The sequence below is a fragment of the Pogoniulus pusillus genome, chromosome 22, assembly GCF_015220805.1.
Source record: "Pogoniulus pusillus isolate bPogPus1 chromosome 22, bPogPus1.pri, whole genome shotgun sequence".
NCBI classification, from domain to species: Eukaryota; Metazoa; Chordata; class Aves; order Piciformes; family Lybiidae; genus Pogoniulus; species Pogoniulus pusillus.
The window spans coordinates 22,040,723-22,067,744 of NC_087285.1; the positions used below are offsets into that span (position 1 = coordinate 22,040,723).

Genomic DNA, 27,022 nt, shown 5'->3' on the forward strand with positions numbered 1-27,022 from the left:
TCACAAGTGCTCCTCAGCAGTGATGAATTTGAGCATTGTGATAGCACAGCCCAACAGGAAGCTGGTTACAGAGCTACAGAAGCTGTTTTCTCTCAGCTGTGGGGTTTGTCTCCCGTGCTTAGGTAGACAATAGTTCCATGAAAGCCAAGAGGCAACAGTGTCCAGCATGGCCAGAGGTCCTGAGATAACACCCTGACAGGATGCCAGCTGGCTTCCCTCTGGATTCGGAGCAGGACCTTCCTCCAGGGAGGTTGGGAATGCCGCAGGAACCTGCTGAGCAGGCAGACAAGTGGATGGAGATGTGGAGCGGTGCTTGGAGAAGCTGTCAGGCTGAACTACAGCTGCTGCACTCAGAGAGGGATCCCAAAGTCCTTGACTGTGATCCCTCCTCTGCTGAGCATGCACAGAAGGGTTGAGTCCTCAGGGTGCAAAAGCTGACTGCAGGGTGGCATCGCAGCCATTCCCTCGCAAGCAGAAAGGAGTGGGTGCAAAGACAGTCCCAAGGGGTGACCCAGAAGGTGTCAGCCTGGCAGTGCTTTCAGATGGAGTCCCAGATCAGGCTGTGTCTGCTGGAGCTTCCTCTGGCCACAGGTTTCCTTTCCCCAAGCCGCAGACCTTGGCAGAGGAGGTGGTGGTCCCTCAGATATCCTTTAGGTCCTCAGTGTTGGCTTTTCAGCTTCCCTGCTGTCACGCCGTAAATGCCGTTCGGATCCTCTGCAGCAGCTCTGGGCAGGCTGGCAGGAGCATGAGCAGATCCCTCTGCGAGCCGGCCTGGGAAGAGAAAGCATTGGAGCCCAGTTTGCTGAGTTCTCCTCTGGCAGCTGCCTGCAGAGAAGGGGTAGCCTGGCTGCTGCCCTGCTGCCGAGCGGAGCAAAGGGGACCTGCCCCTGCTCCTGCCCCTGCTCCTGCCCCTGCTGCCTTCGCACCCAGCGGCAGCTCCGGGCTGGGGCGGGCGCTCCCTGCCTTTTCTTTGGAGGTCGTCCTTAGGTGGTTTGGGTTGGGAAGTGAACACCCCATTAGGCAGCTACGGCGCTCACACAGGCTCCAGGGAATACCTAGAAACAGCCAGAGACCCTCCCTTGGCAAGTTAAAGCTGGCAGCAGGCTCCGCTAGGCTCTGCAAGCACACAAAGCTCATCACAGGGAGGGGTGGCATTCATCTGCCAGGCACTGGGCTGGCAGAGAAGGGCTAAAATCACTGACTTGTGATGGAGACCCTGTGATTCCCTGAAAAGCAGCAAAGAGGCTTCCAGGAGGGGTAGGTCTGCCTTGCAGAACCAGCTTTTTGCTCATGCAGAGCCACGGGCATGCTGCGCTCTGCTTCTTCAGCCAGCAAAGCCCCCACGGCAGGAGCTGGAACAATGAGGTCAGGGCATAAACCTGTGAAGGCAGTAAATGATGTCTGGCACTGGTGGGACACTTGGTGTGGCATGGTTTCAAAGGAAGGAATTCCCAAACATCTTTGATTCCACCAAGGCTGTGCAAGGATCATGGTGAGAAGCGAAGGGGAGAGAGGGGCACGAGGCTCTCTGGGGCCACCAGGAGTTTCTGCTGCCTCTGCCTTTGAAGGGGAACATGTTCATTAGAAACCTCATCCTGCCCTGCAGCTGCCACACTCTGCCTTGGAGAGGAGTGGACAAAATCTGAGCTACTGAGGAGGGTTTCTGGGGCCTCTTCAGCTAAGTGAGGATGTCTCAGTGCAGCTGCCATGCTCTGGCAGAGGCAGCAATGGCTGGCATAAGGTGCATGCAGGGAACATCTTAGCACCTTGCCATGAGGCAGCTGCAGTTGTGGTCACTGGACCCTGAGGTCAGGTAACTTCTTCCCAGGTCTACAGCCCCAAAGGATGAGACCTGCATTTTTGTTACTAGCTGAAAAATCAGAGCTGCTGAGCTTCCAGAGCTGCTCCTGAGCTGCTGCAGTTGCTCCTGGCAGTGTCTGGCTGCCAGCAGTGCCAGTGCCATCTCCACATAGATTAATTTCTATTTGATTGCTCACTGTGATCTGTCTTCTGCTGTTGTTGCTCCAGGGCAAATAGGTCACCAGAGAAGCTGTGTTCAGTTTGCAGCAAATCAGGAATTAGCAGAAGTCAACCTGGCAGAGGAAGAACTTTCCATGTATTGGTTAGAGCTGCAGTGGGCTGGGCACAGAAGTTCTCTCCTGGCTTCTCTTTGGAGCTCAGTCTTTATTCCAGCATTCAGATGCTGATCCAAAGCCTGTGGTAATTTAGTCTTTTCTGCCACCCCACCTGGCAGCCCAACCTCTTCCTGTCACCTTTAAGCTCCTGGGGCTGGGGTGTGGAAGGCCTGGGTGAGCACACACTTGGACGTTTGTGTGCTGGATGCACTCAGCACTTTCATCTGTGTCCCACTGCAGTGGTTCCAAGAAACTCTGCAGGCTTTGGGTTTTTTTAAGGGCAGGAGAAAAGATTCCCTGTAGAAGAAAGCCATCAAGATAACACAGTGACTTGGTGTATGTTTACTCTGCACCCATTGAGATGTCAGAGCTCACAAAGACCACAAGTGAAGAACTGCTGTTGGTAGTTTCATTTTCCAGAGATAAGGTGGCTTGGAGATCATTTCTTCCCCACCCCCCTTTCTTTCAGCTAATGGGTAAACCATAGCACAGTAATAGCAAGATTGCCTATGACAGAAGTGTAAAGTCCAGATGACCTCAAGGAATGTTTCATCTGCCAGTCTGGAGAGGGCAGTGGCACCTGCTGGTAGCCACACAGCTCCAGCCTGGCAGATGTGCCACAGGATGTCCTCAGGACCCAGGTTAGCTTCTGCAGGCAATGGAGGTGCCACCACCTTCAGAAGAGTTTGGATTGCCTCCAAGCCACTGAAACTCAGTGTCCCAAAGCAGTGATGGTCAGGAGCCGGGAGGTGGGGGAGCGGAGCTGTGGCAGCTGTGGGGCTGCAAGCTGCCCCTGTTCCTGCAGCCAGCAGAGCTCTGCTGGGGCTGGCAGCAGGTGAGGCAGGTTTCCATGTTGCAATGCTCTTAGCAAGAGCTGAGGTATGTGAAAACAAAAAGCAGCATGCCAGCCACGCTGGGCGTTGCACATCTTGCAAGGGCACCTCACAGCCGGCAGGCTCCAGAAGTAAACAGAGCAAAGCAAGAGCTGGCTACAGAGAGCAGCACTTCTCTTGCACCTTGAGGCTTCCCTGATGCCACTGCTGTCACTGTGGTGGCTCTGTGGGCCTGGCTGCTGCCACACCAGGAAAGAGAAACACTGCAGAGCTCACACTCTCAGATCAGAGGTCCACTCACCCTCTTTTGCTGTCCCACTGTGAGGTGAGCCCAGCTGCTGGATCTGCCTCTTAGCACAGTGTGGGGAGGGAGGTTGACCACTCAGGACAGGCAGCAGCACAAGGCCTTCACTCCATGGCTGTCTTAAAGCCCTTCCAGCCAGCCCCTCAGCACAGGTGGCTTTGCCTGCTGCAAGCCTAGAGGACCCACCTGCATCCTGCTGGAGGGAAACAGAGGTGGCAGCCTGCTAGTGCAGTATGCAGGGCTACTGGAGCACACCTCACACCGTGAGTAAGAGCAGGCTCTCCAGGAGACTGCCCTCCTGCAGGAGACCTGCCAGGGCTCCCTGTGCTGAGGGTCAGGCATGCTGCCCGAAGGGGAAAAGGCTTTGCTGTGTGGGGGAACCTTTGGAGATGTCCCTGCTGACTGCAGCAGGGTTGGACAAGGTGACCACTGAGGGTCCCTTCCAGCCAGGTCTGTGATTCTGTGAACATGCCATGAGCTGGGCCAAGCCATGAAGGTGAGCTAAGCAAGTCCTGCTGCTATACAGGAGAGGCTGTGTGGGTGCTGCTCCTGAAGCACCAGGGCAGCCTCAGGCAGTGCTTCCCCAGCTGCAAAGTTCTGTGTTCTCCAAGTGGTTCTCCTTGTCACCCAAAGTTATCTGTTGCTTTCTTCAGCACTCAGGAGAACCACAGAATCAGCCAGGTTGGAAAAGAGCTCCAAGCTCCTCCAGCCCAACCTAGCACCCAGCTCTAACCAATCAACCAGACCATGGCACTAAGTGCCCCAGCCAGGCTTTGCTTCAACACCTCCAGGCACAGCAACTCCACCACCTCCCTGGGCAGCCCATTCCAATGCCAATCACTCTCTCTGCCAACAACTTCCTAACAACATCCAGCCTAGACCTGCCCTGGCACAGCTTGAGACTGTGTCCCCTTCTTCTGTTGCTGGTTAGAATCATAGAATCATGGAATGGTTTAGCCAGTTCCAACCCCCTGCCATAGGCAGGGACACCTCCCACTAGAACAGGTTGCTCAAGGCCTCATCCAACCTGGCCTTGAACACCTCCAGGGAGGTTGTGGAGCACAGGATCACAGAATGTGATCAAAGTTCGCATTGGGTGATTCTGTGCTCCACAACCTCCCTGAGCAACCTGTGCCAGTGTCTCACCACCCTCACTGCAAAGAACTTCTTCCTAACATCCAGGTTCAATCTCCCCTCTGCCAGTTCAAACCCATTCCTCCTCATCCTCTCATTCCCAGGCCTTGTCAGTAGTCCCTCCCCAGCCTTCCTGTAGCCCCCTTCAGATCCTGCAAGGCCACTCTGAGGTCTCCTCCAAGCCTTCTCCTCTCCAGGCTGCACAGCCCCAGCTCTCTCAGCCTGTCCTCAGAGCAGAGCTGCTGCAGCCCTCTCAGCATCTTGGTGGCCTCCTCTGGCCTGGCTCCAGCAGTTCCATGTCCTGCTTGTGTTGGGGGCTCCAGAACTGCACATAGTTCCTTTCAGAGACGTGGTGCTCTGCAGTCCCCCAGCCTCAGCATTTCACCTGTGCTAGGAAGGGATGTCTGGATGCTGCCAGCACCCTGTGCCTCAGAGTCAAGCTTCACCTGCAGCTGCTGGGACCTCTCCTGCTGTATGTATGGCTCTTAACAGCTTGGGCTTGCCACTAGTGTCTGCTTCTGGAGCTAAGGCAGATCTGCAGTTCAAGGACAGCTTTGAAGATCAGTGCAGCTATTTCAGTTTCCCCTCACAGAGTGGCTCTGTTCCTTCTGGAGCCTGTCTCTGGAAGGACATTTTACACACTGAGCACAGTCATCAGTGATCAGGCCATGTAGGAAGCCCAATAGGAAGAAGACTTCAGAGGAAGGAAGCTTTTCTTGTGCAGTCTGTATTTCATTGAGCAACTCGACCTTCTTCCCCGTTGTCCCCTTGGATCTCACCTTTGCCTTCTCACCCTACACTTTACCTTCTTCTTCATAGGAACAAGCAGGCATTGGTTGTCTTGACTTACAGGAATGCAAGGCCTGGGAGAGGAATCTATGCTCTAGCAAGCTGCACAGCACAACAGAGAACTCCAGGTAGACCAAGGAGATAGACATCTTCCTGCCTGCTCTTCTGTCTCAGAGTGCAACACAAACAGAGAAACCGAGATGGGAACTGTGATCTTGCCTTCACTTGAGGTGTGGATGTGGCAGGCAGGGACTCCTGAGGCCTGAGAATGTCTCAGCCGGGCCCAGAGCCACCACAGACAGAGCTTCAGCAGCTGCTAACATTGCTGAGGATGAGCTCTTGCATGGGATGTCAGCTGCAGAAGGGTCAAGGGCATTATCGGTGCCCAGCAGCAGAAGGCAATGCAAACAAGGAGAGGCAGCCCAGTCCTTGCCCCCTGTCCAGAGGGCAACTGCAGACTGCTCCACCTCACAGAGCTTCTCCCAGCATCAAAGCCCTCAGGTCAGGGCTCTCTTCACTGGGAACTTGGTTCCTGTTGAATTGCTTTGGGTGGGGAGCTGAGCTGCTGGTCCCTGTTCCGTGTCCCGCAGCCCTGCGTGCTGTAAACTGGGGCAAACGCAGCAGCATCTGGTGAAGGCTGCTGTAGGAGCTGCAGCACCACCAGTGCCAGCACAGCTGGGCAGCCATAGAGCTGTGCCAGGCGTGGCAGTTCTGAGGGTGTGCTCATGCTGCGGGCAAGGGAAGGGCAAAAGTGGCTCTCACAGAAGCACAGAACATGAGGGGTTGGAAGGGACCTCGAAAGCTCATCCAGTCCAACCCCCCCTGCCAGGGCAAGGTCACACAGGAACACATGCAGGTAGGTTTGGAAGGTCTCCAGAGGAGACTCCACAGCCTCTGTGAGCAGCCTGCTCCAGTGTTTTGTCACCCTCACAGGGAAAATGCTTTTCTTTCTGCACCCCTGGTCCTCCTCATCTCCTTTCTCTTTCGTTACCAGTGCCAGGGTTCCCTGCACTGATTCAAGAACTAAAGGGTAGGGGGCAAGAGGCTGGGGCCAGACTCTTGCCAGCGGTGCCCAAGGACAGGACAAGGGGCAGTGGGCACAGACTGGAACCCAGCAGGTTCCACTTAAACTAACAGCAAAACTTGTTTGGTGTGAGGGTGCTGGGGGCGTGGAGCAGGCTGCACACAGAGGTTGTGCAGTCTCCTTCTCGGCAGAGCTTCCAACCCCAGCTGGACACTGTGCTCCCGGGCAAGCTGCTGTGGGTGCCCTGCTTTAGCAGAGGAGCCTGACTGGATGATCTCCAGAGGTCCTCTGGGCTCTGAATGGAGCAGGAGAGGAGCAGACTGCCTGGCAGCTCCAGCTGCTGGCACAGGTCCGTGCCCTGCCACAGCCGAGGTTGCCATCATGTGGCCAAAGCTCTTCATTCACGATCCACCTCTCACGGATTTACGTGGAAGCTTTCTGCCCTCTGCTCCCTTCTCACACCAGGCAGCTCCTGGCAGCTGTGTCCTGCACAGGAACTGTGCCTGGTAAGTCCTGGACAGCCAGCTCAAGCCTGGTTTAGCTGGATGAAGCATGGCAGCAGAAATAGTGCCAGGACTGGGGGAATGGAGCAAAGCTGGAGGTGGGGAGGTTCAGCCTGGACGTGAGGAGGAGATGCTTCACCTGAGAGTGGTGACAGCCTGGAAGGGCTTGCCCAGGGAGGTGGCAGAGGCCCCATGGCTGGAGGTGTTTGAGGCCAGGCTGGCTGAGGCTGTGTGCAGCCTGCTCTAGGGTAGGGTGTCCCTGGGCATGGCAGGGGGGTTGGAACTGGCTGATCCTTGTGGTCCCTTCCAACCCTGACTGATTCTGTGATTCTATTCTATGATTCTGTGTAAACTACAGCACAGGAGGTGCCACCTCAACATGAGGAAGAACTTCTTCACCGTAAGGGTGCCAGAGCACTGGAGCAGGATCCTCAGAGAGGTCGTGGAGTCTGCTTCTCTAGAGACTTTCAAGACCCATCTGGACGCCTTCCTGTGCAACCTGTGCTAGATTGTATGGTCCTGCTCTGGCAGGAGGGCTGGACTTGATGATCTCTTTGGGTCCCTCCCAACACCTAACATCCTGTGAGCCTGTGAAATCACTCTGCAGCTCCAGTGTGGGGTCAGGGCTTCACACACAGTCACAGAATGGCCTGGGTGGGAAGTGACCTCCAAAGCTCACCCAGTCCAACCCCCTGCACTCAGCACGGACATCCTCCATAGATCAGCTTGCCCAGAGCCCTGTTCCAACCTCACCTTGAATATCTCCAGGGCTGGGGCCTCAACCAGCTCCCTGGGCAACCTGTTGCAGTGTCCCAGCACCCTCCTGGTGCAGAATCCAATCTCAATCTGCTGCCATTGCCTTCATCCTGTCCCTTTAGGCTTTTGCAAACAGTCCCTCTAGAACCGTCTCCAGGCTGAACACCCCCAGCCTGTCCTTGCAGCAGAGGTTCTCCAGCCCTCTGTCCATTTTCATGTCCTCCTCTGGACCTGCTCTATCAGGTCCGTGTCCTTCCTGCACTGAGTGCAGAGCTGGATGCAGCAGGGTGGGCGAGGTCTCCCCAGAGCACAGGCAGAATCCCCTCTCCATCTCTGGCCACGCTGCTCTGGATGCAGCCCAGGGCCACACTGTACCCAGCAAGACGCCGACCAGGACGGACTCTGGGCACTGTGAGAGCAGGGTGAAGGCAGAGTCCCCCAGATGCACAGCTTGGTGCAAACCGCTTCAGCCTAACGAAGTCAGGCTCCCCTTTACATAACGCAGGCAGATAAGCATCAGCCTTTATTGCTCTGAAACCCAGCAGCCCCCCTGCAGAGGCATCCCAAGGACGTGTTTGACTTGTAGGCACTACACTAGACAGCATGGAAAGGTTGAATCCTCAGCTGCGGCCAACGACAAATACCTGTGTGAAGGCTCATCAATTTCATCCGCCCTGTTTACCCAAAGCAGCTCCCTCTGTGCCTGCCAAGCTCAAAGCACCCTCAGCCTGCTCGCCTGCCAGTCCTGAGACAAAGCACCTCCAGCTGTGCCTTGTGCAGGCCAGGCTGGGCTGCAGCCACCCTTCTGGCCCGAAGGCAGCTCCCACTGCAGGGATGCCACTTCTGAGTGCTGGCTGCAGGCTGCAGGTTGTTAGGCACTGTCTGTTGAGGCATTCCAGTCGTGTCACCAATCCCTCCACTCACATAGGAGCTCCTCTCTCCTTCTCCCCCTCTTGGGGAGGAAGGCTGGACAGCTGCTCCAGCCTGTCTTCAGAAACCTTGCCTGAGGGCATCTGCTAAGGCTGCTGGTGCCACCAAAGTCCTCTTGTCCCAACAGGACAGGTTCTTGCTGGGTCTGGGTGTAAGAAGCTCCATGCTTAGAAAACAAAGCGTGGAGATATTTAACAGCACAGCCAAGACCCATCTTGGAATGGCAGAAAGGCTGAGGTAGACCAAAGAGCCCTGGGTCTGCCCTGGCTGCAGCAGGGAGCTGGAGGTATAGTTTGGGATAAACTCTGCATCCCTTGAGGAGACTTTCTCTGGTGCTGGTCACCCATGGCTGATGCCTGCAGGGTTTGGCAGTGTTCAAACTGGATCATCAGGTCAGGGAGATCAGAAGGTCTAATGAGACACCTCCTGCAGGCCCTGACAGGGCTGAACCAGGTGAGTTAGGCAGGGAACTTCACAGGCAGCCATGGGCATGACATGTGGGCTTGGTTTACGGTTTTCTGAAGAGGAGGAGCAGCTGAGCCTCTGAATTTAACATCCTCCCATCTCCTGGTGCAGCTTATACCTTGGAGAACAGCCTGGAGGTGCTGAAGCCCTTTGCATTTTATCCTGGTAAGTGCTAGGTGGAGGCAGACTGGAGAGCTCCGTCATGTGGAAGGTGAGGATCCACTGGAACAGGTGAACCCATCCATTTCTTTGATCCTGAAAGCAAGCTGGGATGTGGTGGGAATCCAGACCTTCCTACACCAAAAGCTCTTGCTCAGCCACCACACCTCCTCCTTTCCCTGGGCACAAAACAGAAGAGCATCCTGCGCAGCCCTGTACAAGGGAGGCTCCCCAGGCTGGTGCTGGGTGGCTGGGGTGGGGAGTATCTCGCTGGGGTGGGGAGGGGGAGCAAGCTGTTCTCTTACTTCAGCAGGAGAAAGGTCTTGGGTGAAGAGCCCGACACCACCGTGGGCATGGTCAAGGTGCTCTTAGACACCGGAGTGAAAGATTGGGTTAGAGTCTTTGGACATGGTGGAGCTGGTGCAGTTTGCAGTTCCACCAAGAGCAAAGTTCGTGGCAGAAGGGAAAACAGATGCTGCAGGAGCAGGACAGGAGTCTTCTCTCAGAGCAGCTGAGCCCTCACCAACACCACACTGCTGATTTGGCTCAGGAAGGTTGGAGACTTTCAGGCCTTCCTGGTAACACTTTTGACATATGAAAGGAGGAGGTTTAGGAAGCACTGCAGATAAACAGCAAAGTCTGCCAAGAATCATCTTGAGGAGCTAACTGCTAAAGGGGTTTCTTTAACCAGAGAGGTTCAATGCAGCCCTAGGTTTATGAGGGAATGAGTCAGGCTGTGAGGTGACAGCCAAGACACTTGGAAAGGGCTTAATTTCAGCTCTTTGTGCGTGGATCAAGGACACTGTGCAGGGAGCTGAGTGGGAGAGAGAATTCAAAACTGAAGAGAAGATTCTTGCTTCAGGTTTCCTTTTCTGACTCCTCCTGATCAAAACAATCACAAGCACCAGAGCAGACTGCAGTGAGGTTCCAGGAGGTCTGGACTGAAGTCCATCAGCACATCTGTTGCCTGCTCCAAGTCCCACAGACCCAGCTCTGACACGTGTCTGGCTGCTGAGGTCTCGGTACCCGTGGAAGCTCTCTGCCTGTCAGAGGATCAGTACAATTGCAGCTCCATTTGATTCCAAGATTGATTCTCTCATTTGAATAAAGCTAGAGGGGCTTTATGTGCTGACCTGGAAGTTAAGGACTGCTCTCAGACTGGCCTCTTTTCATTGCTTTGAGGGAAAGTTCATAGCCAAGAAATGTGGCTGAACTCACTGGGAATCCTCGCACTGTATTGACCGTGATGCCCCTAAAAAAGACCTGTGGATGGAGAAAGGTTAGAGCACAACAGGCTGCCTGCTGCCAGAGAGAAGAGAGAGCAGACAGCAGAGCAGGGCACGCTGGCCTGGGGAACCAAACCCCACTCTGCTCTCACTGCCACTCCACCCTGAGCTGGGCACTGGAAGCACAGGGCTCCAAGTGACTGCTTTGGTGTCAGCGTGCTGGTGGCAGTGACTGCTTTGGTGCCACTGCTGGTGACAACAACTGCTTTGGTGTCAAGGTGCTGGTTACAGAGACTGCTTTGGTGCCAGTGTGCTCTGTGCCTCCCCACCTGTATCCGGCACCAAGAGCTGCAAAAGGTAAAGGATGACAAAATGTCCTCATGCCACTGGTGTAAAGCAGCAAGCAAGAAACCTCAGACATCTGCCAGTGTTGTCCTACCTTTTGCTCACTTGGCACGTGAGGAACACAGCAAGGCCAGGGCACAACCAGCAGGCTGCTGGCTTCATGCAGCCAGTGCTCTGAGAGCCAGGGCTGGGGCTGTGGGAGCAGAAGCTCTTTGGGAAGCAGAGAGGGAGCGGTGTGGCTGTGAGCCAGCCCAGGGCAGGCACTGTGCCAGGCAGACTATTTTGCAGGTTTCACCTTTGAGCATAGAACAGATTTCCCAATCAACAGAAAACTCAACTGTACCTTGCTGAGAACCAGCTCTCAGCACCAGCTTTGGGAAAAATCATTTGGTAGAAGCTGGTATTTTTATCTGGTGATTCCTAAGGTCCAGCTTTGGTGCTTATGCAGATCCCACAATCAGGGAATGGTTTGGATTGGGAAAAAAAAGCTCATCCAGTCCAGTCCCCCTGCACTCAGGAGGAACAGCTGCAACTACAGCAGGTTGCTCAGAGTCCCAAACAGCCTCACCTGGATTGGTTCCAGGGATGGAGCATCTCCCACCTCGCTGGGCAACCTGGGCCAGGCTTTCACCACCCTTAGCGTAAAATATTCCCCCCTTCTGTCCACTCTGAATCGCCTTCTTTCAGCTGAAACTCACCAGCCCTTGTCCTGTCACAACAGGCCCTGCTAAAAAGTCTGTCTCTATCTTTCTAATCACTGTCTTTAAGTACTGAAGGCCACCAGAAGGTCTCCCCTCATCCTGTCCTCACAGCAGAGGGGTTCCAGCCCTATGAAGAAAGGCTGATGCTGTCCTAGGAAGGTGTCCCTCTCCTCAGAGGGCCCATTCATCACAACAACAAACATCCACAGCCAGGCTACTCCATTCTGTATCCTTGGAAGAGACCCTGGCACTTGAGACCCTGCAGCCTCCAAGTGCTCAAACAGCCAAGAAGTGGAGCGGGGTCCATGTGCCCCCTCACTCCTGATGTTGGCTTTGAACCCCTCCTTGCTCCGCACGGCACTGTCTGGTGTGCCCAAACCACCCACCCCGGGGTGATGCTGCTGCAGGGACTCTGCTGGCCTGTTCCTCACAGGCTGCCTCCGTTAGGCACCCAGGCTCCTGGCTGTGCTCACTGATGACAGAATCACTGTGCTTGGAAGAGACCTCTAAGGTCATCCACTCCAGCCTTCCACCCAGCACCTCCATGACTGCTAGACCATGTACCAGCATGCCACACCTACTTGTTTGTGAACACCTCCAGGGATGGTGACTCCACCATCTCCCCGGGCAGCCTGACCACTCCTGTGGCAAAGAAATCGTTCCTCATATCCAACCTAACCCTCCCCTGGCACAGCCTAAAGCCCTTTCCCCTTGTCCCTATTTGTGTTGGACAAGAGGCCAACACCAGCCTCATTGCAACCTCCTTTCAGGGAGCTGCAGAGGGCAACGAGGTCTCCTCTCAGCCTCCTCTTCACCAGGCTAAACACCCCCAGCTGCCACAGGCTCTCCCAGCAGCCCTCTTCTCCAAAGCCCTCAGGAGCTTTGCTGTGCCTTCTCTGTACCTGCTCAGTGTCCTCCTTACACTGCAGTGCCCAGCAGTGAGCCCAGCACTGGAGGTGTGGTGTCCCCAGTGCTGGGTCCCGGGGGACAATCTCCTCCTCCAAGAGCCTGCAAAGGCCTCTCTTGCTGATAGTGGCAGTCAATGTTTCTTGGGCTCTGTGGGTGTTCTACTGATGCCTTGGGAAAGCAATCTGCTGATGATCTCAGCTCAGCATGCCTTTAGGAGTAAGCTCTTAAGTTCAGAAGAGATGTGAAAAGTACCAGGAGCAAAGCAAGCTCCCTGCCAGGCTTTACAAAGGCAAAGCTGCCACAGCTGCTGTAAGAGGGCATGGAAGAGCTCAGCTCCAGGACCAGAGCTCCTCCGTTTCCGTGGCTGAGCAGCGTTTCCCCTCAGCTAACCACCACCACCTCTCACTCCCAGTGGATCCAGTGCCTGCTGCTGGCTGGTGCAGAACCAAACCACACTCACACAGCTCAGGACAGAGTCTGCAGAGTGGAATTGCAGTGTGGGGGTATTTAGGATACTGGCCCCTGGGGGTGTTTTGCTTTGTTAGCAAAGAGGAAATGAAGGTTTTCTGCAGCATCCACAAACCAACACAACAGAGCCAAGGTAAATCCTGGAGATGATGAAGCAGAGCTCAGAGGCACCGATTTTCCCCTTCAGAATGAGCAGAGCTGCCTGAGCAGAGGGAAGAGGACTGCACCCACAGCTTCGTGTGCACACCTGGCAGTTACTCCCAGCACTGTCAGTGCTCTTCCTTTGCTGCCTGAGCTTGCCAATTACCACCATCTATAAAGCTTTTCCTTATGAAAGAAGGATCCTGTCTTATGATCAGCTCTTACTCAATCCTGCCTTGCTGGCTTTGGTCTGGGTGCTAGGCGTGATAGAAAAGCTGCCAGCAGCTTGGAGCTCAAACAAAACAAAGTGCCTGAATGAGTTGTTAGTATCCAGGCAGGACAAGGAGGGTGGGGAGGGAAGGGAAAACACCTGGACACCTTGTCAGCCACTCTGAGCTTCAGTGTGTAACCTGCAGAGAGCCTGGGCATCCTCCTCTGACCAACCAAGCAAGGGCTTCAGCATCCCTCCAGGAAGCTCTGCTTCACTCAGCATCAGAACCAGAGCCAGGCTGGAAGCCTTGGCCGTAACGTGTGGCATGCTGGCAGCTGTTTAATTCCTGCGTGCCTGTGGCTTCACAGGTTGCTTTGCTTTTTGCAGCCCACTACCTTTTCCCTCAGAATGTGAAGATGAACACTTGGGAGCTAAAAGGCCACACGATGTCTTGAGAGCAACTTCAGTCCAGGTCTATCTCCACTGCAGAATGGGTTGCTCCTGGTCACCGTGCGGAGGCAGCACAGCAAAGCTGCGGAGCCTGCTGCTCTGCCACCCGCGTCCTGCCGGAGGCAGCGTTTGCAGGTAAAACAAACACCTTTCCCTGGGCTGATGGGTCAGAGAAAGACGATAAGAATGGGTTTTGGCAGGCAGCCCATCCCCATGCTCGGAAACCAGAGCAATTCTGACCTCAGAACACGCTCCATCAGCTCTCCCCCGCGCTCGCTGAGCCTGGGCACCCCCGGGCTGCAGCACCAAAGCACTGCTCGGAGAAGCCAGAGGGGCTGCCTCTGGCTGCGGTGCTAAGGGGAAGCGTTTGCCCTCTGCATTTCGTGGCAGCAATCACAGAGACAAGGGTTTGCTGCCTCTCGCTTATGCTGAGTCAAATCACAGCCACCATTAAATGCAGTGACACGAAGTGTAACTCTCAGTCAGTCACCCCAGCAGACTGTGACCCCCCCCAACCCCTCCCAGTCATTCAGAGTTTCACTGCAAGGCAAATTACTGCTCCCTCTGCTGTGCTTTTAGGAAGAGCCTACACAACAATTACCTCCTGCCATGATTAGGATTTATCAGCGATCGTTTCTCTCCCGACCTACAGCCAGGTTTGCAGCAGCCCTTGCAACCCCCAGCTGACAATTCGGTGCCTCACACCCAGCTTTAACTGCAAGCATCACTTACTTTGAAGCCCTCGCTCTGGTAGCTCTGCAGGATGCAGTCCAGGGTGCCTCTGTACTTGCTTAAATGAACTCCATCCGCCTGGATTCGACTTTTCACAACATCCATGGGAGTGGCAACCGCCCAGGAAATGGCTCCTAGAAAAAGGCAGAGGTATTTGAGCAGTTTCCTCTCTGTCTTGCCGTGGTCGCAGGTCAGCAGGCTCTGCAACTCATCTTGCATCTACCACATCCTTCTCGTGGGATGCCCAGGCACAGGGATGGCACTTCTGGGAGCAAAGCTCCCTGTAGAGATCTGAGGGGGGTTATTGGTGGTAATCAGAAGCAGGCAGCCCAGCAGATGCTCCCCAAAGTGCAAATTCTTCTTCTGCCATGCTCCTAGAGGAGCAGGGGTGTGCGGTGGGAAGAGCCCAAGCTGCAGGCAGCTGCTGCTGGGGATGGTGTCAGGAGGAGTGGAGCCCTCAGATAATGCTGTGGGAAAGCAAAGTCTGAGCTCAAAATGTAAATAAGAGGCAGGTTCACCTCCTGCGACCAGGATCAGGCTGCAGGCCTCTGAGATGCGTTGCCATGGCCCAGTTGGACAGAGGAGAGGTTCTCTGGGTCAGTGTGAGTGTTGGAGCAGACCAGACAGCCTGCCCAGGTGGGCCAGGGCTCTGTTTGTTGGCAGGGAGGGCATTTCTGTTGGAGCCAGTCCAGAGGAGGCCACAGAGATGATGAGAGGGTTGGAGTCCCTCCCCTGTGGGCATGGGCTGGGAGAGCTGGGACCGTTCAGCCTGGAGGATAGAAGGCTGCAGGGAGACCTCAGAGCAGCCTGAAAGGGGCTACAGGAGAGCTGGGGAGGGACTTTTTAGAAGGGTTTGGAGTGACAGGATGAGAAGGAATGGATTGAAGCTGCAGGAAGACAGACTGAGACTGGAGATTAGGAAGAAAATCGTTCCAGTGAGGGTGGTGAGACACTGGCACAGGTTGCCCAGGGAGGCTGTGGCTGCCCCCTCCCTGGAGGTGTTCCAGGCCAGGTTGGATGAGGCCTTGAGCAAGCTGGGCTGGTGGGAGGTGTCCCTGCCCACGGCAAGGGGTTGGAACTGGATGATCCTTAAGGTCCCTTCCAACCCAAGTCATTCTGTGATTTTGTAGCCATTACCTGAGCCAAAGCTTGACTTGCATTTGGGGGCCTGCAGTTTAGAGGTGGGCATGAAATGGGGGGTGGGTACAGGGGTGCCCCTATTCATGCAGCCATGGCACACACACGTGCCAGTCTTCAGGGCAGGTGTACAGAGGGAAGAAAGAGCAGCAACAGCAGCTCGGCATCTGCTGCGGGCGGGCAGGCAGGCAGGGTGCACACCCTGCTGGTGGGAAGCCAACAGGTTGAAGTCCTGCTCTGGAGGCATCCTGGCTGCCTTGCGTCACTGGCAGTGCGACACGAGGCTGCTGAGGGACAGCCAGGGAGATGAAGGTCTGGCTGCTATCCTCTGATGAAGCTCTGATACAAGCTCCGATAACCCTCCCATAAAGTCTGTCAAGCCATAAAGCGCAGCTGTGCTGCCAGGGCAGAGCCCCGGGGCAGGGGGGAAGGTCGTTAGCACCATGTCCTCTCCCGGTGACCAGGAGGTTGGTGGCCCCCGAGTCACCCCTGTTATCTGCCCTGGGAACCTTCCTGTGCTCTTGCCAGTGCTGTGGGAAAAGAAAGTGCTTACCTGCTGCACCCCCAGCCAGCCAGACCGAGGAGGGAGTGGGGGAAACGCCTCCTTCGGGGACACTCCAGTCACAGAGCAGGGTGTAGGGGATGAAATAGAGGCAGTATCCAGGCACATCCCTCAGGAGCATTGCTGCAGCACCTCGGTAGATCCCTGCCAGTCCCTCTTTCTGCAGCACTGTCCTGAAGCAGTGCACCGGGCCCCGGTACGCCGGGGAGCCAGCAACCGTGGGCTGTGTTCTGGGGTCTGCTGCAAAAGAAAACCCAACAGCATCCAACCATCAGAGCAGGTGCACGGCAGCACAGCTCCCCTCCAGAGCCGCCCCCGCCCCAGGGCAATCACTGCCGCCCCGCTGCTTGCGCTGGGATCAACGTGCAGCAAGGGGGGGGGAAAGGTTTTGAGAAAGAGGATTTGGGTCCAGTTTTGAAAGGAGTTCAGACAGCTCAGGATGGGTTTTCCTCATGCCCCCAGGCAGCATGTGCCCAGTGACATTCCCAGGGGAGCTGGAGCCATGTGCCCAGGTCTTCCTGGGTCTTAACCACACCTGCTGCCAGGCTGCATCCCGGAAAGCTTTGACAGCTCCAGGGTCTGGCCCTCCCCACGCAGCCAAGCTGCTTTTGGAAAGCCTGCACGGGGGCTTATGCTGGCCCTGGGGGCTTTTAATGCTGGCATGGGGGCTTTAAAGCTGGCATGGGGGCTTTTAATGCTGGCCATGGGGGCTTTTAATGCTGGCCATGGGGGCTTTTAATGCTGGCCGTGGGGGGTTTTAGTGCTGGCCGTGCTGTTCTTTTGTCAAAGCCATAGAGAGATCTCAGCACTGCAGAGCAGAGCAGCACAGCTGGAATCACCACAGAGCTGTGGAGCTGCTGCCATCCAGGCTGCTCAGCTGGAAAACCTGCAGGCTCTTCCCTCAGCTCTGCACCTGCCCTGGAGGAGTTTGCTCCCTGCCGGCAGCTCTCAAGCAGGAGCCGCTCGTGCTGCCTGCAGCTTCAGCTGCCAGCATGCCCTCCTGACCTGGGTACCTGTAACCCTGCCCCAAAGCTGCCAGCAGCATTCCAGCATCCATGTGTCCTTGTGCTTTTGGACAGAGCAGGGAATAACAGGGAGGGGTTTATGGACCAGCGTATGCGGGGCTGAAGGTGTGCAGCAGCAGGAGGAATGTCACTGGAATGGGCTGCCCTGGGAGGTGGTGGAGTCACTGTCCCTGGAGGTGTTGAAGCCAAACCTGGCTGGGGCACTTAGTGCTATGGTCTGGTTGATTGGCCAGGGCTGGGTGCTAGGTTGGGCTGGAGGAGCTTGGAGCTCTCTTCCAGCCTGGTCGATTCTATGAGGAGGAGCTGGCATTAGCACTGGCAGCCATGGCACGGCTGGTGGCGTCTCCAGGGGACCTGGCTCCTGCCCAACAGCTTCTGGTCCTAAGCAGACCTGCCCCTGTGTTCATTATTGATCCCAGTTGGGTAGAAATACCTACAGAGAGCTGATCAGTTCATGGGTAAAGCATCTCCCCTTGAGCTGAGCAGCCCGGGCCCTATCCCGAGCAGGAGCAGGCACTCTGAGCTCAGCTGCAGCTGCGCCAGGCAGCAGAGAGCCAAGTCTTGAAGCAAAGCCAAGAAGTGGCAGGGGAAGGAGAAGGAAACTCTTGCATCCTACCTGCAGTGTATGACTGTGTCTGCATCTGCAGCCTTATCTTCACCAGGTCCACGGGGGCGCCGATGCCCACGGAGACCAGCCCTGCCAGCGTGCTGGCCAGCAGCGTGTCGGCCAGGGCCGGGGGCTGCGCGGGGTCGCCGTGGCGCAGCTGGCTCAGGAGCCGCTGGGTGTTGCTGAAGACTCCAAACACCACGGAGCTGTAGACAGCCACGCTGGCCAGGGGGAAGGACATGCCCTTGAAGAACCCAGCCACCTAGCCGGGGAGGGCAGCAGCAGTTAGAGGCCGCCGCAGCGGGCAGCGTGAGCCCCAGGTTCTGTCAGCCCAGGAGCAGGTCTGCTGGAACCAGCTGAGTGCAAACCCCTTCCTGCTCTACAGGCCTGCAGAGGCTGTGCAGAGCTCAGGCAGGCTGAAGGAGCAGGAGCCTCAGACTAGGCAGAAGGGAGAGGTTTCTTACACCGAGGGTGCTGAGATACTGGCACAGGTTGCCCAAAGGGGTGGTAGAAGCCCCATGCCTGGAAGCGTTCAGGGTCAGGTTGGATGGGGCTCAGCAATCTGCTCTCGTTGAAGATGACAGAATGTTGGGGTTGGCAGTGACCTCTGGAGATCATCCAGTCCAAGCCCCCTGCCAGAGCAGGATCACCCAGGGCAGTCACACAGGAGCACATCCAGGTGGGTTTGGAAAGCCTCCAGAGAAGGAGATGCCACAGCCTCTCTGGGCAGCCTGCTCCAGGCCTCCAGCACCCTCACAGTGAAGAAGTTTCTCCTGATGTTGAGGTGGAACTTCCTGGGTTGCAGCTTGTAGCTGTTGTTCCTTGTCTATCACTGGGCACCACCGTGACAGCCTGACACTTTCATCCTGCCCCCACCCCTCAGATATTTATAGACATCGAAGGGATCCCCTCTCAGCCTTCTCTTCCCCAGACTAACCAGCCCCAGGGCTGTCAGGCTCTCTTCAGAGGAGAGGTGTTCAAGTCCCCCAGTCACCCTCGTAGCTCTCTGGTGGATCTCTCCAGCACATCTGTTTTGCTTGAATTAGGGAGCCCAAACTGGACACAATACTCCAGGTGTGGTCTGACCAGGGCAGAGTAGAGGAGTGGGGAACCTCCCTGGCCCTGCTGGACACACTTTGTTTGCTGCACCTCAGGATGCCATCATCCCTCTTGGGCACAAGGCCCCATGCAGGACTTGCTACCCATCAGCACTCCAAGGTCTTTCTCCATGGGGCTGCTTCTGCTTTCCAGCAGGAATCCCCTTGTCTGTACTGGTGCCTGCTCTTGCTCCTCCCCAGATGCAGGACCCTGCACTTCTCCTTGAGCTTCCTGAGGCTCTCCTTCCCCCAGCTCTCAGCCTGTCCCGATGTTGCTGGAGGCAGCACAGCCTGACAGGCTATCAGCCACCCCTCCCAGTTTCACACCAGCAGCAAGCTGGCTGAGGGCCCACTCTGTGCCCTCAGCCAGGGCATTGGTGAAGGCACTGAACAAAACTAGACCCAGTGCTGATCCCTGGGGGACACCACTGGCCACAGGCCTCCAGCTGGACTCGGTGCTGCTGATCCCAGCTCTCTGAACCCTGAACTCTGCTGCCGAGACAGTCACCGGTGCCCTGCTCACTAGATGACCTTTGAAGATCTTTTCCAGCCCAACCCCTTCTATGGTTCTGTGAACCCACATAAAAAATCCCTTTTATGGCCACCTTCTGCCCTGGCACCACCAAAGTCATCAAAACGCCTCTGGTGGAGCATTGCCAGCAGGTCTGAGCAGAGGAGGCACTGTGGATGAAGCACCCTGCCCCAGGGGCAGACACCAGCAGTGCCACTTGTCACTCCGTGTGTGCCAGGGACCTGTCTTTTCCCTTAGAGGTAAGCCAGGGAGGGCAGCGAGGCTTTGCAGCCCTGCTTGCACCAACTTTACTCCTAGAACTGCTGGGGTGCAATTCTGTGCAGCTGCTTGCTGCAGGTCTCCCCCTGCCCTTTCTCCCAGCAGCTGCTGAGCAGGACAAAGCACTCACGGACTCGTTTCTGTAGACGGTGAGCAGGCAGCTGAGTGTGTTCCCATAGCCCTGTCCAGCCTGCAGTCGAGTCTGCAAAACACAGCCAGGAGAGGCAGTCAGTGCCATGCTTCCCAGCTCCACACTGTGCAGGCAGTGCCATGCTTCCCAACTTCACACTGCATCCACTGTGCAGGCAGTGCCATGCTTCCCAGCTTCACACTGCACCCACTGTGCAGGCAGTGCCATGCTTCCCAGCTTCACACTGCACCCACTGTGCAGGCAGTGCCATGCTTCCCAGCTTCACACTGCACCCACTGTGCAGGCAGTGCCATGCTTCCCAGCTTCACACTGCATCCACTGTGCAGGCAGTGCCATGCTTCCCAACTTCACACTGCACCCACTGTGCAGGCAGTGCCATGCTTCCCAACTTCACACTGCACCCACTCCGCAGGCAGTGCCATGCTTCCCAGCTTCACACTGCACCCACTGTGCAGGCAGTGCCATGCTTCCCAGCTTCACACTGCACCCACTCTGCAGGCAGTGCCATGCTTCCCAGCTTCACACTGCACCCACTCTGCAGGCAGTGCCATGCTTCCCAGCTTCACACTGCACCCACTCTGCAGGCAGTGCCATGCTTCCCAGCTCCACACTGCACCCACTCTGCAGGCAGTGCCATGCTTCCCAGCTTCACACTGCACCCACTGTGCAGGCAGTGCCATGCTTCCCAGCTCCACACTGCACCCACTCTGCAGGCAGTGCCATGCTTCCCAGCTCCACACTGCACCCACTCTGCAGGCAGTGCCATGCTTCCCAGCTGCCCACTGCCCAGAGAGGTTGTGGAGTCTCCTTTTCTGGAGAGAATCCAACCCCCCTGGACATTGTGCTCCTGGGCAAGCTGCTGTAGGTGCCCTGCTTTAGCACAAGGGTTGGACTGGATGATCCCCACAAGTCCCTTCCAGCCCCCACCATGCTGGGCTCTGTGGAGTGACCCTGGCTGAGGCCAGAGCTCGTTTTTATAGGAAGAGCCTCACATCTGCTCTGCCTGTGATGTTTTTAGGGAATGGGGACAATGTAACTGGTCACAGCCACCAGCACTGCTGCTAGGAGGAAGGATGAAGCCTGGAGGGGTAGTGTGAACCTCTGCTAGAGGGACACTGCCCAGGCCCTGCCATGGCTCAGCCCTGACTTACATTAGAGTGAGGCAGGTATTTTATTTGGGGGTTTAAAGTCCAAAAGAGTTTGTGCCTCCAGAGTTTGTGCCTAAAGAGAGCTTTAGAACAGCAAACAGAAGGTTCAGTGGCACAATCACTTAGCCCAGAGCTCTCTAATAGCCTCGCTGGTGGGATGCCATGGTGAGACCCTGGCTGGAGAGTGGAAAGGACCAAACCTCCAGCTCATCCCTCACCCAGGGTCTGCTCCATGCACCCATCTGCTCCCACCAAGCAGTGCTCCCAGGCTGGCCAGAGCCCACGGAGAAGGCAGCAGCCAGAGCAGGACATTCAATGAGCCCCTGCAGAGCAGCTGGCAGGGGAAGGTTGCTGTGCAGGCAGGCCCAGGCGCTGGGTGCAGACCAGTGCGTGCCGTGGCTCATGCTGGGGTCAGAGAGGACCAGCCAGGAGGTTGGCTGACCCCTGGGCAGCCCAGGACAGGACAGCTACAGTGCATGGCCCTCTGTTACCTCCTGGCTTCAGCCCAGGCATTTCCATCCTGGCTCCATGGGCTCAGGTTTTGGCTCCTTTACACAGTAACCAGGTCTTCACAGGTTCAAGTTAATACAGGTTTTGAGTAACAGAGGGCAGCTGAGTGCCCTCACGGGCTGCTCCTCATGCACATGGCCCTTAGCTAAGCTACCATCCAGCACTGAGACCCCTGCTGACATCTCTACCGACTTCTACCAGCAGGGATACTCCTCAGGGAGCTTCTTCTTTCTGTTACATGCTAATGAGCACCACAGGGCTCGTGGGTGACACCCAAAACTGAACAAGGGGAAGTTAATGCAACGGGGATGAAAAAGTGATTTCAGTGGAAAACTATTTATAGGTTTGCAGCACCATGGAATAAAACACAAGAGCTGCTTGAGTTTGATGGAAGTTGCAGAGTGGAAAAGTACTGCAATAGGTTGCCCAGAGATGTGGTCAAGGTCCCATCTCTGGAGACATCCAAGGTCAAACTTTGTGGGGCCCTGAGAATCCTGATCCAGTTGCAGGTGTCCCTGCTGACTGCAAGGGGCTGGACAAGAGGACCTTCGAGGATTCTGGGATCCTGTGATGCTGGGAAGGGGTCAGGCTGAAGGAGGAGGTCTGCTTGGTGGGAGCTGTCGTGTGGGTACCACACAACCCACATTTTCCATCAGGATCCTCTCTGTTGCTACCAAACTCCCCCCAAACCTGGCAGTGGCACTCTGATGGCCAGCCTGAGATGGGTGTTGCCTTGGCAACCCTGGGCAGAGGCTGCCTGCCCTGGCCATGCCCATGCCATGGGCAGCCATGAAGTTCCTCCAGCACGGGGTCTGCAGCCATCCTTGCTCAGCAGTGGTTGTAGGGCTGCTATCAGCTTAGCAGCTCAGACAGCACAGGGCTGGCAGGCCACCTCCTGATCCCAGAGGCAGCTGTGTGCTGGGGGGTGGCTGGGGTAGGGAAGGGACACGGGCCTCGCTGGACCCTGCCTCCTCTTCACCCTCCAGGGGTCTCTAAGGCACAGACAGCATCACTGGCTCTTGGACCTCCCACTTCTGGCAGCACTGCCTGGTGCCAGCAACAGGACTTGAGCCAGATCAGAGCACACGGCAGAGGAGCTGAAGCAGTGAAAGGTGGCCAGAGATGGCTACAGCTGCACAAGGGGAATCACAGATTCCTTCTGGCTGGAAAAGCACCTTTAGATCATTGAGTCCAACCACTCCCTAGCTCTACCAAGTCTGGTGCTGTACCATGGCACTCAGCACCACATCTCCAGGTCTTCTAAGCACCTCCAGGGGTGGGGATTCAACCACCTCTTTAGGGAGCCTGTTCCAGTCTGAGAACCCTTTCAGCAAGGAAGTTCCTTCTAGTATCAAACCTGGAACCCTTTCAGCAAGGAAGTTCCTTCTAGTATCAAACCTGGAACCCTTTCAGCAAGGAAGTTCCTTCTAGTATCAAACCTGGAACCCTTTCAGCAAGGAAGTTCCTTCTAGTATCAAACCTGGAACCCTTTCAGCAAGGAAGTTCCTTCTAGTATCAAACCTATGCCTCCCCTGGTGCAGCTTGAGGCCAGAGAAAGGAGCTTGCTCTGTATCTCTGCAGCTTGGCTGAGTCAGGCTGCACTGGTGTGTCCGTGGGCTTGTCTGCATCATGGCAGCAAATATCTTCCTACATCTCTTAATCTTTCCCTCTGAGGAATAATTGTCTTGCAGGAATAGTAAATATTGCATCTCATAGCCTTGGGATAAAATCATGTCAGCACTCTGCCCTCTCAGCCTTGTCAGCACTAGGAAAACACATAAAAATGTGCCTGCAGCAAAGCAAATACAGTTCCTCTGTTGCCCTTTGAATGCTCCTCTGTGGCAAAGTTCAATAAAGCATTGGCAGAACTGTTTGGTGAGCCACACATTAAGTAAGGCCAGGTTTAATGTTCAGCAGGAGCCCTCCTCACTGGAGGAACTCGTGCCTATCAGCCAGGCCTTCTGGTTCCTCCTCCAAAACCTGCCTGGGAGAGGAGGAGAGGCTGTGGAAACATGCCTGCCCAGGTGGAGTTCCCCCTTGGGCTGATGGGAGAAATGAAACTCTCTTGAGGCATCATCTCAGAGAGGCCACTTTGCCTGTCAGTGGGGTTTTGAGTGGTGATGTGAGAGCCTGGTTCAACGTGTCTTACCTTGATTGTGTCCAGGGGGTGACCCACAAACACGCTGACAGTTCCTGGGGGAGAGAGCAAAGTGTTGCACAGGGCATTGAAGAGTTTTTGTGACAGGACAGGAGGCAGTGGGTTTACAGGGGAGGAGGAACAGCTGCACTGGACCAAGCCAGAGCAATGCTCACTGCAGTGCCTGTCTGAAAACAAGTAAAAGCTGGGTGGAAGTATTAGCACAGCTATCCTCGACTGCTTCCCCGGACTCCACCAACTTTACCCCTCACAAGCAGGAGGAGGTGTTGTATTTGTGTGCCCTGCCCATGAGCAAACCCCTCTTGCACTGTCACGCAGGCTTTTGGCCTCAAAATGATGAGGCTGGGCTTAGACACAGGCGGTTTCTCCCGGCTCAGGCAGAGGTGCCCCAGAGCTGACTGTAGGTGAGAGCTGTGAGCCCCCATCCGCTGCTCCTATAACAGCAGTTTACAGAGGCACCTGTCAGGGGTGACTCAGGAAAAGAGAGGATCCTGCTCTGCACCAACCTCTACAGCTTCATCCAGCTTCATTCCCCTTGGCTCCTCAGGAGAACCTGGCCCAGTCCCCCTTAGCATCCTGCCCACCTCCCCACGCTGCTCACCGCCAGGACTGCCCATGGCAGGGCACAGGGTGACTCGGCTGCCCCCTTCTCCAGGAGGGCAGAGCAGTCCAGGTGCCACGGCCAGGATGTGGTTTTGTCTGCTTGTTACAAACAGCAGCAGCAGGTTTTCGGGTGCCTGTAGAGATCTGTGCAAACCCTGTCCCCACGTGCTTTAGAGACTGCATGGAATGTCCCACTCATAGTGGATAAGGACTGAAAAGAGCATAATGTCCTGGGTCAACACATGACGACTGTACTGAAAAAGCTCTTATGAAATGTCCCCTGCCCTCCTGAACCTTAACCTGAGACCACCATAGGTCCAGCTCTCGGCAGGAAAGCTGGCCACTGCCACCCACACCAAGTGCAGTGGCTGTGTGCCCCCCAGACATGCTGTCCCGCTCCCCAGGGGGTCGGGGTCAGCCCTGTGTGCTGCGCAGCTCCCCGCAGGGATCTCAAAGTCAGCTGCTGGTCCAGCCTGCTGCCAGAGGGTCTGGGTGGCTTTAGAGCCAGTTAACCTCATTTGCCTGGTCTGCATCCACAGACTGTCTCACGCTCTCTTCTGAGCCTTGGGATGAGCCTGGGCAGAGCTCTGCTGTGAGGTGGCCAGTGCCACAGTTGTGTCTCTGCCCGTCCTAGAAGCAGAGCAGCTCGGCCGTGCTCCTCCTCAGCGGTTTAAAGCCCCCAGCGTTTCCTCCGCTCGCTGCCGTCTCTTTGCCGGTGTTTGCAGTCAGCGCTTCCCGCAGCCCGCATCGATCCCCTCCCTGCCGCCAGCGCCTGTTTGCCGATCGGGGTGGCGGGGTCAAAGCGGGGCGCTGCCGCCCCCCGGGGGCGTGTGCGGCTTTGCGGGGGAGCACACCCAGCGTCGGCTGCTGCCAGCCCCAGCAGCTCCGCTCCGCGCCCGGCCGGAGCTGCGCGGGGGTGACTCCGGCAGCCGCGCCCCGGCCCCGGCATGGCAGCAGCAGCCGGACCGAGGCTCAGGTTTTAACTATCCCGCCTGTGGAAACCGGATTAAAGCTGCGCTGCCGAGCCAAAGCGGAGCCCAGCAACCCGCGCAGCCGCTGGGGCACCCGGAGGCTTTTACGCCCACCCATGCTCCTGTACCCCTACCGCTGCCTTCTTCCCTCCAACACCCCGAGCCGCTGCCATCACTTACCGCCCACCCAGCCCGCAGCGAAGTCCTGCAGCTGGAGGCTGCCCATCCTGAGCCGCCGAGACCGTTCCACCGGGCAGAGGGTCCCCACCGGGCCGAGAGTCCCTCCGGCGGCAACGAATCCTCAAGCGGGCAGGGGTCCCCACGGGGAGGAGGTTCCACGGGAAAGAGGCTCACGCCAGGCAGGACTTTCCTTTCCAGGCGCTGGTTCCCACCGGGCAGGGGATTCCACTGGGCAGGAAGGTCTCGCTGGGCAGAAGAGTCCTCGCCGGGCTCTGGGTGCCTCCACGCAGGGGGTCTCCACCGGGCAGCCGTCCCCGCCGCGGAGAGAATCTCCACCGGACAAAGAGAAGGTGCCAGGCGGGCAGGGGGGCCGCCGGCCACCGGTCCCCTCCGGGCAGGGGTGCCCCAGCGGGCAGAGGGTCACCGGAGCGCAGGGGTCCCCCCGGCACTCTCCCCGCCGTCCGCACAGTGTCTCCGGGCCCCGGTGACATCACGCACCGGCCTTAAAGGAGCCGCGCAGGGGCCGGCGGCGGGGAGACGGCGGCCGGGCGGCAGCGGGGAGGGTCCCGGGCAGGCGGGGAAGACACGGGGGGGCAGCAAGAGTGTTCCACGTGGGATGGATGCTGCCAGCTGTCAGGTAGCGGGGGCAGACCCGGCTCCTCGACGGCCAGCAACAGGGAAAGGAGGTCTGTGCGCAGGGGGAGAAAACAGGGGTTTGAGGGCTATGAAGTCTTAAATTAGAGGTATAGATCCAAGGATAAGGACAGCCTTACTCAGCTGAAAAACATCTCCTTTTGCTCCACTGAAATAATCTTTTCAGGAGGTATCCCCAGTTTCTGTGCTATCTTTCCAGTGGATAGCCCAGATTTCTGTAGTAGCTTCCCAGGAGAAACCTCCAGTTTCTGCACTCTCTCCTCAGGGGATATCCCTAGTTTCCATACTGTCTTCTCCAGGAGCATCCCAAATTTTGGCATCATCTTTTTAGGAACTTCTGGATTGTCTTTTCAGGAGGTATTCCCAAATCCAGTGCTTTGGAGAGCAATGAACCATTATTCCCTGTCCCTTTCCTTCTCCACAGCCTCCATCTCTTTCCTGTACCTCTGTTTCCCTGCCTTGCCCTCAGTCCTGTCTTTCGCTGTCGAGTTCCTCTTCCATGCCAGATGCTCCTTTTCACTCTCCTGAGTCACTGGGCAACAGAACCACCAGAGACAGAAGGGGCCAGGCACTCAGCAGCACAGAGACCTCCACTGGCTTCGATCTCAAACCCTTTTCTGACAATTCCTGACATACCTTTCTGATTCACACTGAGGACTGGGCTCTCTCTCTCTCTAGGATGGTGGATATCAGATCTTGAGCCCAGCCTGGCTGCTGTGCCTCCTCTGTAGCACTCTCAGTTAGTAAATCTCATCTCTTTCACCTGAGCCAAGCACTCAACAGCATCCTCCTGGTCCTTCACCACAGCACTGGTGTCCTCATGCTCACCACCTCCAGCAGCAAACTGCTCTTGGGCTTCAGGGGTATGAAGGACTACGAAGATAATTAGGAGACCAAACCATCTCTCAGGGGAAGAAAGGCTGAAGGACTCAGGGGGTTGTAGCCTGGAGAGGAGAAGGCTGCAGGTGGATCGCCTCAACGCATATCAGTACTTCAGGAGTGGGTGTCAGCAGGATGGGGCCAGTCTTGTTTGGGTGGTGCCCAGTGACAGGAGAAGGGGTAACAGGCACAGACTTGAACAGAGGAAGCTCCACTGAAACATGAGAGGGCAATTCTTTGCACTGGGGGTGCTGGAGCCCTGGAAGAGGCTGCCCAGAGAGGTGGTGGAGTCTTCGTTTCTGGAGTCGTTCAAACCCAGTCTGGACACCTTCTTG

The 27,022-nt window shown here is 56.4% G+C and overlaps 1 protein-coding gene across 5 annotated transcripts; it reads right to left on the bottom strand.

The window, feature by feature from the left end:
• Positions 1-686: 686 nt before the first annotated feature.
• On the bottom strand, positions 687-27,022 carry SLC25A48 (solute carrier family 25 member 48). 5 transcript variants are annotated; one of them, XR_010306478.1, is made up of 8 exons: positions 25,155-27,022; positions 23,392-23,435; positions 19,564-19,635; positions 17,556-17,808; positions 15,906-16,151; positions 14,216-14,349; positions 1,998-2,432; positions 692-771 (listed from the first exon to the last, which is right to left on the bottom strand). XR_010306478.1 is itself a non-coding variant. In XM_064162183.1 (8 exons), the coding sequence occupies exons 1-7, from the start codon at positions 25,198-25,200 to the stop codon at positions 10,173-10,175; spliced, it is 918 nt and encodes a 305-aa protein (XP_064018253.1). In that variant the 5' UTR covers positions 25,201-27,022; the 3' UTR covers positions 703-771; positions 10,166-10,172. The 5 variants fall into 5 exon arrangements, 4 of the variants coding, with proteins under 4 accessions (XP_064018254.1, XP_064018253.1, XP_064018252.1 ...); XM_064162183.1 differs by lacking the exon at positions 1,998-2,432 and adding an exon at positions 10,166-10,295 and having other exon boundaries at positions 703-771; XM_064162182.1 differs by lacking the exons at positions 692-771; positions 1,998-2,432 and adding exons at positions 9,703-10,075; positions 10,166-10,295.